At 61.1% G+C, this 12,135-nt stretch overlaps 1 protein-coding gene across 1 annotated transcript; it reads left to right on the top strand.

Annotated features, from left to right (window-relative positions):
- Nucleotides 1–636: 636 nt before the first annotated feature.
- On the top strand, nt 637–11,974 carry SLC12A9 (solute carrier family 12 member 9). Its single transcript, XM_021544787.4, has 13 exons — nt 637–899; nt 2,959–3,093; nt 3,267–3,404; nt 3,634–3,933; nt 4,151–4,258; nt 4,365–4,476; nt 4,563–4,720; nt 4,986–5,068; nt 5,402–5,526; nt 6,873–7,065; nt 7,231–7,405; nt 8,158–8,304; nt 8,653–11,974. Exons 1-13 carry the CDS (start codon nt 719–721, stop codon nt 9,486–9,488), a joined length of 2,691 nt encoding a protein of 896 aa, XP_021400462.1. The 5' UTR covers nt 637–718; the 3' UTR covers nt 9,489–11,974.
- Nucleotides 11,975–12,135: the final 161 nt, after the last annotated feature.

The raw sequence follows: 12,135 nt of genomic DNA, 5'->3' as shown, positions 1-12,135 counted from the left end.
GCCCGGCCGCAGCGCCGCGGGGCGGGGAGCGGACATCGGCGGGGGCTGGACCGGAGCTCCCGGGGGTGCCCGGGTCGGTATCAGGTGTTGGCCGCTGGGGGGTCGGGGACAGGGGGCGCGTTTTGGGGTGCGAGGAGGAGTGGGGCGAGTACGGAGGACGCGAGTGGGGGAACAGTCCCAGCGTCCAGAGTGGGGAGACCCCGGAAAGGCCGAGGGCTGGGGGCGTAGAGTGACTCGGGCTGGGGAGGAAGTCACTGTGGGGGTGTTGGGGTGGGGATCACTATGGGACAGCATTTTGGGAGCGGGGCCGTGACAAGAGGGGGGCTGTGGGCGGGGCCAGAAAAGGGGCGGGGGCAGAGTGCACGGCGGGGTGGGGCTGCGATGGGGGCTAACAGGGGCGGGGCCACCATGGGGGCTAACAGGGGGCGGGGTCTCGATGGGGCTGACAGGGGCGGGGTCTCGATGGGGCTGACAGGGGCGGGGTCTCGATGGGGCTGACAGGGGCGGGGTCTCGATGGGGCTGACAGGGGCGGGGTCTCGATGGGGCGGGGCTCGCCGAAGGGGCGCGGTCGAGGGGCGTGGAGAGCCGTGGGCGGGGCCGTGGGCGGGGCGGGGCCCGGCGGGTCGGGACCGGGTCGGCGGGCGGGGCTGCCGGGGCCGGGACCGGGACCGGACGCTTTTCGGGATCGGCGCGGCCCGAGCCGGGCCGGGCCGGGCCATGGCGACCTCGGAGCGGAGCGCGCTGCTCACGTACCGCCTGTGCGGCGGCTCAGCCGAGGAGGAGCGGGGCCGGGAGCGCGGCCGGGCCGCCGCCGCCCCCCGCAAGCTGCCCACATTCCTGGGCGTTGTGGTGCCCACGCTGCTCTCCATGTTCAGCGTCGTCCTCTTCCTGCGCCTCGGTGAGTGCCGCCGCCCTCGGGGCAGCCCCCGCTCCCGGCCGCGGCCCGGGGCCCCTCGAGAGTCACCAGCTCTGCCTGGTACCCCCAGCCCGGCCCCCGTCTAATCCCGGGGATCCGGCCTCTGGAGCCCCGAGCCACCCAGTCTGGGTCGGCAGTGCCCTCCCAGTGCCCTCTCCTGGGCTCCGTCTCTGCTGCAGTCCCAGTGCTCCCCTCCAGTGCGTACCCCAGTGCCCACAGGCTGGGCTCCCGTGCCTTTCCCCTGCCTGCTCAGTTCCCGCCCGGCCTGGGGTCCCAGTGCTGTGTGTCCCCACCTGACCCCACTAGTCTGGGGGTTTGGGTCTCAGGAGCCAGGGAAAGGGATCTGCAGTACAGGAACCCAATTAGGACCTTAGGGACCCATGTAAGGGACCCTAGTTCCAAACCCTGGTGTTCCGGGAGTAGAAGTCCTATGTCTTCCCAGTGCCTTCCCTAAACGGGAGTCCAGTGTCCTCATGTCCACCTGTCCCCTAGTGCAGGGACCCGCTGCTTCCTAGGCATCCTCAGTGCCAGGCTCCAGCACTCCAGTTCTCTCTTGCATCCCATCCATCCCAAGGGCAAAACCCTGGTGTCCCCCAGCAGATACTCAGCTGCCCCTCTGCGTGTGTGCAAAGGACACACATTGTTTCCCAGTCTGCCGCCCCAGTTTGGTTATGAGTCTGTTACTGTGACCCCTGGGAAACGCAGGGGGCAGGATGGGCATGGAGTGGGGCAGCTGGCAGCCTTTTGGGGGGCCTGGAGGGGATAGGTGCCCCAGCACAGCCGGGGGCAGGCAGTGTTTGCTCTGGTCCGGGAACGGGAAAAGCTTTTCCTCTTTCACTTTCCGCCCACGGAAAGCCCAGGGCGGGAGTTGGCTGCGTGCCGGGGGCCCCGCAGGGCCATAGGGGGGGCTTTGAGACCATTCCCTGTCTGGGAGACCCCCAAGCTGGGGGCATGGCGCTCCCTGTCATCATTCACCCCTTTCCCACTCCACTGCTTGGGGTCTTCATACAGGGTCTGACTCCCCCAGCCCCACTGGCCTCTCCCTGCCTGACGTGGCCCCTGCCCGGGGCTGTGTTACCCGGGGGCCACGGGGCTGCAGGGGAGGTGTTGGGGAAGGAAAGCTGCCTGGAAGAGGAACTTTCCCACTCTGGGGGGCCAAGGCTTTCCCTGTCAGCTCCACACCTCACATGCTCCCCAGATCTGCTGGGTTAACAGCCCCTCCTACTTAGGCCCACAGTGCTTTTGGGGCATCCCTTTATTTCCACCAACACTCCCACCCACCGTCAGATTTGGCACTCGGATGCCCCCCGGTTCTCTGGAGACCACAAGCCTCTCTGGTGCCCTCAAACCCAGCCTGTCGCCCCAGGGCTCCTTGCGGTGCCGGTGCCCCAGTCACCCCCCTTGCCTCTCCCGCGGGCACATCCGCGGCCTGGCTTGTGGCTGAGATAGGGCATGGCCCACAGCCGCGGGCATCCCCTTCCTGCCCGCAGTGTCACCAGCCGGATCGGGATCGCTGCCATCACCCCAGGCAGGGCCGGGGGGGCTCTGGGCCCCCTCTCTGCGGGAACACCCACCCACACCCCTGGGAGCGGTGCCGTGGCTGGCAGGGACACCCGCACTGCTTCTACTTCTACTTCCTGCTGTGTTGTAGGCAAGCGGGGCAGCTACGGGATCCCTGTGTGGAGCTCCTGACTCCCCACTCTGGGGAACAAGGGGGGCAGCAGGACATGGGGGTCCCAGCAGCACAGCCCCTTCCCCGTTTGTTTGGTTTTTGGGCACACCTGGGTCAGACGGGTGGAAAATGGAGATACCCTGAGGGAGGGAGACACTGGCGTGTGTTGCTGTGGGTGGGAGGTGGAAGCATCCTCATCCTGGAATGGAGGGTGCTGGCAGGTCCTGGGGGAAGCTGTGGGCACAGGGATGGGAGTGGCCATGTGCCTCAGTGGGGTGAAGTCTGAGTGGTGGCAGTGCCCAGGGACCCCGTCCTGCAGGTTGTCCATGCTCAGCTAATGGGTACACTGACCTCTCCCATCCTCGGCAGGGTTCGTGGTGGGTCATGCTGGGTTGTACCAGGCCCTGGCCATGTTCGCAGTGGCATATTTCATCATTGGCATGACGGTGCTGTCTGTGTGTGCCATTGCCACCAACGGGGCACTGGATGCTGGAGGAGCCTACTGTATCCTTTGCTGTGGAGTGCTGCTGGGACAGGGCATGTGGGACAAAGCTGAGTGACTCCCCAGTGGCCTTGGGTTGCCATGCTGAGGCTGGGATGCTGTTGGCCTGGGAGAGAGGGGTGGGAGCATCTGATGGTGGTTTGTGCTGCTGACATCTTCCCTTGACTCGAGCAAGATATGATCAGCCGTGCCTTGGGCCCAGAGTTTGGGGGCAGCATCGGGATCATGTTTTTTCTGGCCAATGTTTGTGGCAGTGCCCTCTATGTGCTGGGGCTGGTGGAGGCAGTGGTGGACAGCTTTGGGATCCCACCTGGTGAGTACTGCCCTGTGTGGTGGCAAGGGGACGGCAGGTGTCCTTTACCTGAGCAGCCCTAGCGCTGTGCCAGGCATGCCAAGCACCATGCCCAGGGGAGCCAGCCATGGCTCATCCAGCCCTCTGGCCAGTGAGTTGGTGCCCATCATGCCTGACACAATGCTAGTGGCTCTCAGCTCCCAGTGATGCTCCCTCTGAGCCTTGCTGATCCTGACTTGTCTCTACCCAGGGCAAGAAGCAGGCACAGGCGTCCATGTCCTGCCCCAGAGCTACTGGTATGAGCTGCTCTACGGCACCGTGCTGCTGGCACTCTGCCTCCTTGTGTGCCTTGTGGGTGCCTCCATCTACGCCAAGGCCACCTTCCTCATCTTCCTCATCGTTGCAGTTGTCCTGGGCACCATTCTTGTCAGCTTTTTTGCCACACGGCCCCTGAAGGTGCCCATCCACCTGCCCAGCTCCAATGGCACTGAGACGGATAACGGCTTCTTCACCGGCTTCTCCCTCAACACCCTGCGAGACAACCTGGGTGGTGAGGAGAAGCTTCTCCCACCCTTCCTGCTGTGCCCAGGGGCACTGCCACATCACACAGGGCTTGCTCAAGGGTGGGGGCAGCTAGTGGGCACAAAGCAGGTGCTGTGTGGTAGTTTCTCCTGTAGTTTGTGTGTGGGGACATGGAGGTGAGGGCCTGTGGTGGGGCTGTGCCACCCTGGACAGCCTGTCACAGCCCCTGCTCGTGTGTCCTGCAGGCGAGTATAGGGTGGACTACACCACTGGGCAGATGATGAGCTTCAGCTCCGTGTTCGCAGTGATGTTCAATGGCTGCACTGGCATCATGGCAGGCTCCAACATGTCAGGTATGGACAGGAGGTGCCTGGCAGGATGGCACCAGGAACAGCAGCTGGGAGAGATCAGGGGTGTGCTGTGCCTGTGGGCACTAATGCTGCCTGCTCCTGCCCACAGGGGACCTGAAGCGCCCGAGCTACTCCATCCCACGGGGCACCATCTCTGCTGTGCTCTTCACCTATCTCGTCTACAACCTGCTGGCTTTCCTTATGTGTGCCACCTGCAACAGGTATGGCCATCTGTCTGCATGCCAGGCATGCCTGGTGCCAGGGCATGCTGGCCTGGGCCAAGACAGATGTCTGTGTCCCTCTCCAGGGTCCTCCTGCAGAAAGACTATGGCTTCTTGCGTGACATCAGTATCTTCCCTCCGCTGGTCACTGTGGGCATCTATGCTGCCACTCTCTCTGCAGCCATGAGCAACCTCATTGGGGCATCCCGCATCCTGTACGCTCTGGCCCGGGATGATCTCTTTGGTGAGTGCTCAGAATGCACTGGCACTCGTTGGAGCCCACTCAGCAGGTTGTCCCTGCTGGGGACCAGCCCTGACACCAGGGAACTCCCTTCTCGGTGTGGAGGTGATGGTTTGTGGGTTGATGTGTGCCCATTTGGGTCACCTGCATGTCCTGGAATTTGCCCCCGCCCCAGCACTCAGGGTGGGGATGGGACTCCTGGCTGGTGGTTGAACCTGTGGCTGCCTGCTGGGGTGTCCCAGCCCAGCCTCCCTGCTCTGCCTTGCAGGCCGGGCACTGGCGCTGGCCAAGAAGACATCTGCCAGTGGGAACCCAGTGATGGCAGTGATCCTCTCCTGGCTGGTGGTGCAGGTGAGTTTGTCAGCGGTGCTTCTTTCCTTGCCTCGCTGGGTGAAGGTTGGTTGTCACCTGGGCTGGCTGTTGTGGAGCCTGGCATGTCTCCCTGCCCTGTGGAACTTCTCCCCCAGCCCCCCTGCCTTGGATGTCCTGCTGCAGTTGTGCCCTTCCCTTCCTTAGGTGGGAGGTATCCCATAAATTAAAGATAAATCACAAAAAGGGAAAGGGATTCCTGTCTGTACCCTTACCCATCATACCCCTGGGATACACCCCAAGGAGACAGGGGTGGCTTGGACACATGCCTGACATGCCATCCCAGGGTATGCATTCATCCTGTGCTCTATGCAGGTTGTGCTCTTTTCTGGGAAGCTCAACACCATTGCAAGTGTCGTGACAATCTTCTTCCTCTTGGTTTATGCCACTGTCAACCTGGCCTGCCTGGCACTGGAATGGGCCTCGGCCCCCAACTTCAGGTACCCACTGCCACAGGGGCGAGAGGCTGTGCTGAGATGCTTGGCAGGCACCCATCCCTCCATTCTTCTATCTGTGCTTCCCCTGCCATCCCTGTGCCTGAGATTTATGATGAGATGGTGGGCAGAGATGCTGAACCCCCCTCTCCTGGGTGTTAGAGGGACAGAGGCACCCCTATCCCCGGGGAGAGAGAAGGGGACAGGTCTTGGAATGGCACTGGCTTGGCACAGTTCTCCTGCACTGGCACTGCTTTGCTGAGTAGGTAAGGATAAATCCAGCACCACTGGGTACCACCCGCCCCCTCCCCTTAGGCTTTCCAGAGGTAATTTATAGCCTGTGCCCAGCCGGCATCCCCCGGGCAGTTTGCCAAGCAGTGATGGAGCCCACTTTCCATTAGTGCTAATTAAACTAATGGAGAAAGGGGAGGGAGGAAGGAGGATTCTGGGTGGGAGGAGGAGAAAATACCTTCCAGGAAGGAGTATGTGTGGCAGGCAGGCCCAACCTGTGGTACAAGGTGTGGGGTACTCTGGTGTAAGTCTGGGCTCATTGGGCTGCCCAAATCTGGGATGCGGGGAATGGCCTGGGGGAGCCTGATCTCCCTCCTGGGTGATGCCCACTGCCCTCAGTGCAGGATACTGATTTCACAGAAGGAGAGTCCTCCAGGTGGGCAGAGGTTTTACATAAATAGGGCTGGGTGGCACTGCCTGGGAGTCCCCCAGAGGCCTCATTCCCAAGGGAGAGCTGATGCCTGTGCCAGGCTGTGGCTTGGCCCTCATCTGCCCTGCCCAGCTGCTTCCCTGACTTGGCATGGAATGGGCAGGATCAGTGCCTGGGGGGACCCTGCTGGGATGGGTAGCAACAGGCCCCTCACCCACCCCACATCTGGTGTCTACCCCCTCCCCTCACTGAGGTCTGCATCAAGCACAGCAGAAAAGGATTTTAATTACCTTTCAGGAAAAACAGCAATTAGAGAAAATAACAGCTTCTCGCCTCCCCGCCTCTGCCTCCCTGCACCAGAATGAGTGGGCACCATGGCTGGCAGCGCTGCCATGCACTGCCCATTACTACCTGGGTGGTCCAGGACAGTGCCAGCCCCATGGCCATGGCCATCATTGCCCTGTTTGCCCAGAGATGGCAGCAACAGGCTGCCCACTGCCCTGGGAGATACTATCTCCCCTCCATAAATTCTCCTCCAGGCGCATGGGGTGCCTGACATGGCCTGGGCTGGCACAGCGGAATCAATGGGGGTGGGTGGTGTGGGTGTTGGGCACAGCTCCCCTTGCTGTGCCCTCCCCACAGGCAGCATGGGCACCATATGATAGCAGGTGTCCCCTCCTCCCTGCTGCAGGCCCACTTTCCGGTACTTCACCTGGCACACGTGCCTGCTGGGCATCGCAGGCTGCTGCGTCATGATGTTCCTCATCAGCCCTGTGTCGGCCTCGGCGAGCTTGGGCTTCCTCCTCCTCCTCCTCCTTGCCCTTCACTACCTCTCACCCAGCAGCACCTGGGGCTACATCAGCCAGGCCCTCATCTTTCATCAGGTAAGTGCCGTCCTCCTGTTGTCCCCTTATGGGGTGGAAAGCTGCTGTCCCTGTGGCAGCTCAGCTGTGTCCTAGGCAGCAATTTCCTCAGGACTGGCATGGCCAGGGGGTGGTTTGGTGAAACAAAAAGGGTTCCTCACCTGTTTCCCTCCCTCTGTCCTCCAGGTGCGGAAGTACCTGCTGATGCTGGATGTGCGGAAGGACCATGTCAAGTTCTGGCGCCCGCAGATGCTGCTGATGGTGCAGAACCCGCGAGGCAGCGCCCGCCTCATCGACTTTGTCAATGACCTCAAGAAGAGCGGCCTCTACGTCCTGGGCCATGTGGAGCTGCAGGACTTGGGTGAGGATCTGCATTGACTCCTGTGCTAATGGCTTCTGCGCTTTGCTGTGGTGCCAGAGGACTCCTGGGCATCTTGGGTTGATACTGCTGCCCAGGTGATGGCTGGTGGCACATATGAGGATGCTTTGAGCACTTATGTGGCACATTGGGCTTGGCTGCTATGGGGGACATCAGTGAGTTGTGTCTGTCCCATGCCTCCTGTGCACACACACTTATACACGCGTGTGCGCAAGTGTCCATCTCTACACGTGCACGTGGGGCTCCTGCATGTGTCAGTGTTGGCGTGCACATGAGGCACGTGCCAGCCAGGTTAGCACCTGTACACACCCAGCACACACGTGGGCACGCACTTGGCACAGCCTTGCACATGTGTGTGCCTGTGTCCATCCTCACCTCATGCCTGCTGCTGTGTGCCCAGCTATCTTGGGCATGTTTGCACTCTCATGTGTGTTGGTTTGCACACGTGTGCTCTTCCTGAAACACGTCATGGCTGAGACTCACGCTCTGTTCCCCCTTCCCTGCTGTTGCTGTGGTGACTAATGGCCTGAAATTGGGGAGTGGGGATGGGGCTGCCTGGGGTTTTTCTATACATTTATGTACAATTTTATATCTCTCCCTGTAAGCCCCTCTATCACCTTCTCCATCTCACAGGAGCTGGGGTGGACACAGGGTTTTGCAGCAGGGGTGGACACCACGGTTAGCCCCAGTATGGGATACCTGTCCCACTGATGCTGGTTTTGTTCCCCACCCAGACATGCTGCCCTCAGACCCACTGCAGCCCCAGCAGGACTCGTGGCTCAGCTTGGTGGACAAACTGAATGTCAAGGCCTTCATCAGCCTCACCCTTGCACCCTCAGTACGGCATGGTGTCCGGCAGCTCCTCTTCACCTCTGGCCTTGGTAAGTGGTGCCTGGTCTGGACATGGGTGAGCGTCCATCCTGCCATCCCTGTGGGTTGAGAAGTGCCAAGGGATTTGGAGGCACCTGGATGGTTGGTGCCAGAGACAAGTTTGCTCTTGGAAGCACCCAGTGTGGGCAGTCCCAAAGCCAAGTGGGAGAGGTATTGAGTGGGCAATGCAAAAATCGAGTCAGGTCTTGGAGCTATCTAGGTGTGATCCTGAGGGGTCTGAAATTGGCAGGGTGAGCAATGCCAAAGTTGAGCTGTGGCTTGTTGACACTTGCAGTGCCAGGAGGGCTGGTGGAGCCCTCTGCCTCTGCTCAGCTTGGCTGGCGCTGTCTCTCTGGCAGGTGGGATGCGCCCCAACACCCTGGTGCTGGGTTTCTACGACGACGAGGCACCGCAGGACGGTCTAGCCCGGCACCCGGCCTTCACCAGCGCCCGTGAGGAGGTCCCGCTGGGCTTCCCCCCGCTGCGGGCACCCACCACTCCCAAACTGCTGTCAGCCCGGGAGTACGTGGGCATTGTGGCTGACGCCCTGAAGATGCTTCGCAATGTCCTGCTGGCCCGGCAGCTGGAGAGCCTGGACAAGGCCTGGGAGCTGCGGCGGGCCGCCAGTCCCCCGCCCACCATCCACGTCTGGCCCGTCAACCTGCTGCGGCCCGACAGCGCCCGCTACGCCGACACCTGCAGCCTGTTCCTGCTGCAGATGGCCTGTGTCCTCAACATGGCGCGGGCCTGGCGCCGGGCCCGCCTGCGCCTCTTCCTCTGCGTGGAGGCGGGCACCATGCCCCATGCCCAGGAGGAGAAGCTGCGCCAGCTCCTCAAGGACCTGCGCATCCAGGCCCAGATCCAGCTGGTGCCCTGGGATGCCATCACCCGCCTGCACTGGCAAACCTGCCAGCGAACCCCAGGAGGGCCAGCAGAGGAAGAGGAAGAGGAGGAAGGGGTTGTGAACTTCCCAACCAACACCACCCAAGTGTCAGATGAGTACGTGTGTGCCGCCAACAAACTGGTCCTGGAGCAGAGCCCCGCTCCAGCCGTGCGCTTCCTGTATTTGCCGCGGCCGCCGGCCGACACCAGCCTCTACCCACTCTACCTGCACCAGCTGGAGCTGCTCACCCGCGGGCTGGGTCCCACCGTGCTGGTGCACGGGGTGAGTGCCGTCACCAGCACCCAGCTCTAGGTGACCCCCAGGTCCCCCTCAGCTCCCTGCACACTCCTTTGCCCAGTGCCTTTAGCAGCCTGAGCCTGAGGATGGCCCCAGTGTCTCCATCCTGGTGGGCAAAGAGGGTACCCCACAGTGAGAGGTGGGTGCAAGGAGGGGGTTTTATTTTTGGGGATGTCTCCTGCAGAGGATTAAGCTGCCCTGGCAGGATCCTGGCATAGCTGTGGGGCTGGACAGGCAGCACGGTGCATTCACGGTGCCTTTTCTTTGGAGTAGGGCATAGCAGGGTGCTGGGGGAGGCAAGCACTGGGTGCTTCAGTTGTCTGCTGGGAGCCCCTTAGTTGCACCCTACAACCCCCTCTGTACTTCCTCCCCTGCCGCAGCCCCCATCCTCTCCTCCGCCAGCTCCTCCGGGCACCCAGCCAGCAGCGGGGATTGATTAAAGGCAGCCTCGACCTTGGTGCCCCAGCTCCCCGCCATCCTCTGCCTTTCATTAGGAAAAATTAAATGGGAAAGGGTGGGGGAGGGGAGCCCGGAGGCCTGGGCTCCTTGTGTGAGGCTGGGTTGGTGGGGGAAGCAGTCGGGTGCTGGCCCTAATGGCCACAGCGTATGGCACCCTGTATCTTGCTCCATACCCCCAGTGCTCTTGGATGGGGCCATCCAGATGTTTTAATCTTTAATCCCCCCACTGCTACAGGTGCTGATCCCCTCGTGCTGGCAGGAAACGGGGAAATTATTTGTGGTGGGGTCCTCACCCACACACCTGGGTCTCTTGACCTGTTTCTTGGGGCATTTTTATTTCCATACACACATCATGACCTGCAGGGGGAAGTTGGCCTTGCCCCCTGCCCTCCCTTATTGATCAGGGGAGGGCAGGAAATTGCCTGGGTGCTGGATGATAAATCCATCGGGTGCCTGGTGGGTGGGCAGTGTGCCCAGTGCTGCCTGATGGATTGCTTCTTATTAGCCCCAGCACAGGGGGCTGCTCCCAGCCAGGCTGGGCTCCAGCAGCGGTGACAAGTGTGGCACTGCTGCCTGTGCCTGCTCTCACCAAACTTGGCACTGCTGGCTGCCAGCTCTGGTCAGGCAGAGGGCTGGCAAAACCCAGGTGGTTGGGTACAGCTGGGAGGAAAAATGGTGGAGACCCACATTTTGCAGTGGATTGTGCCCTGGCTGGGAAGGAGGGGGCTGGAGCTGGCTTTGCTCCCTGCTGCAGGAGCTGGGTGCCCCGGGGCAAGCACCATGCATCCCATGGGATTTATTTACAAACAGTTGGAAGCTGGCACAGGGCAGTCTGGCACCAGCGGGACCCGGAGGCCTATAATGTTAATTATCACTACGTAATTAAAAGCCCATAAAAAGCCTCACACTTCATTAAATTAAAGCTTCCCCTCACTGTGCCCATGGGCTCCAGCAGAGTTAACCTTGGCCATGCCAAACACCAGCACCTCTGCTGGTGGGGTCCTGGAGCTAGGGGTGCATGGGACCCCAGGCTCAGGACCATGCAGCCCCCCCCACAGCATTGTAGGGGGTGCAGCATTGCCCATGCATGAGCACTCTGCAATACATTCATGTCACACCTGGGCCACATGCGCCTGGGCACATCCAGGGCTGCTGTGCCAGAGATGCTCACACCGCTGCAGACACACTGTCACACACAGCATGGCCTGGGCAGGGGCTGACACGGGCACACACATGCACAGCCAGGTGCGTGCATGCAGCATCACGGTCTCTGCAAAGGCAGCACCACATGCCTGCACCGCGGCTCCGGCAAACCAGCTCTGGCATGCAACGCCCACGCGGCACACACCTACACAAACAGCATTTTTCCTCTTTCCCAACAGCCAGAGGTGCAGACAAACAGCCACACTCACAGTCCTGCATCTCCTCCAGACTCTCACCCATTGCTGTCTGTGCCCAGAGGGAATGGACTGTGCAGAGAGCGCCCATCTGTGCCTGCCCCCTCTGTGCCTTGATTTCCCTGAGCGCTGGACTGGGCTGGGGTAGAGCACAGTGAATGGCAAACCCCCAAACCCTCCTGGTGCTCTGGATCAGGGGTGCTATACCAAGGTCTGAGGTGGGATACAAAGTGGGGAGGGGGCCCACCAGCACACAAGGAGGGATGTTTGTATGTGTGTAGATGTTCAGGCAGGGATATGCATAAACTAGGAGAGTGTGTGTGCATGTGCACGTGGGAAGGAGTGCTGTGCTGGGGGCTGTGCAGGTACACAAGGGGTGTCTGTATGTGAACACACGTTGGTGTGGGTGTATATACCCACCCCTAGGTGTGACACTAGGGGAGCCAGGAGTGTGCAAACTGGCACACGCATGTGCCCAGAACCCCAGGACTCTGCTGCCAAGTGGGGCCGTGGGCAGGGGACTGTGGGGGTGGGTGCCCATGCCCCGGCCCTGCGGGGGTGGGCAGCCAACAGGGCCTCGGCTATTTCTTGGAAATTTTGCAGCATTCATTTCAGTGCAAATAAAAGCTGTCATTGCCGGAGAAATGATACTGATCGGGGTCTGAAAAGACAGCAAATTACCCGCCTGAAAATGCACCGCTGGAAAAAAATGCATATTAAACACACAAAAAGGCACTTTGCCATCAGCCGCGCTTCCCCCGCCGCTCCAGAATAACCACACTTTACATAATTCTCCCTCTCCACCT

This window comes from Lonchura striata, chromosome 9 (assembly GCF_050655825.1).
Source record: "Lonchura striata isolate lonStrDom1 chromosome 9, ASM5065582v1, whole genome shotgun sequence".
NCBI classification, from domain to species: Eukaryota; Metazoa; Chordata; class Aves; order Passeriformes; family Estrildidae; genus Lonchura; species Lonchura striata.
This window is presented reverse-complemented; position numbering and strand designations above follow the sequence as displayed.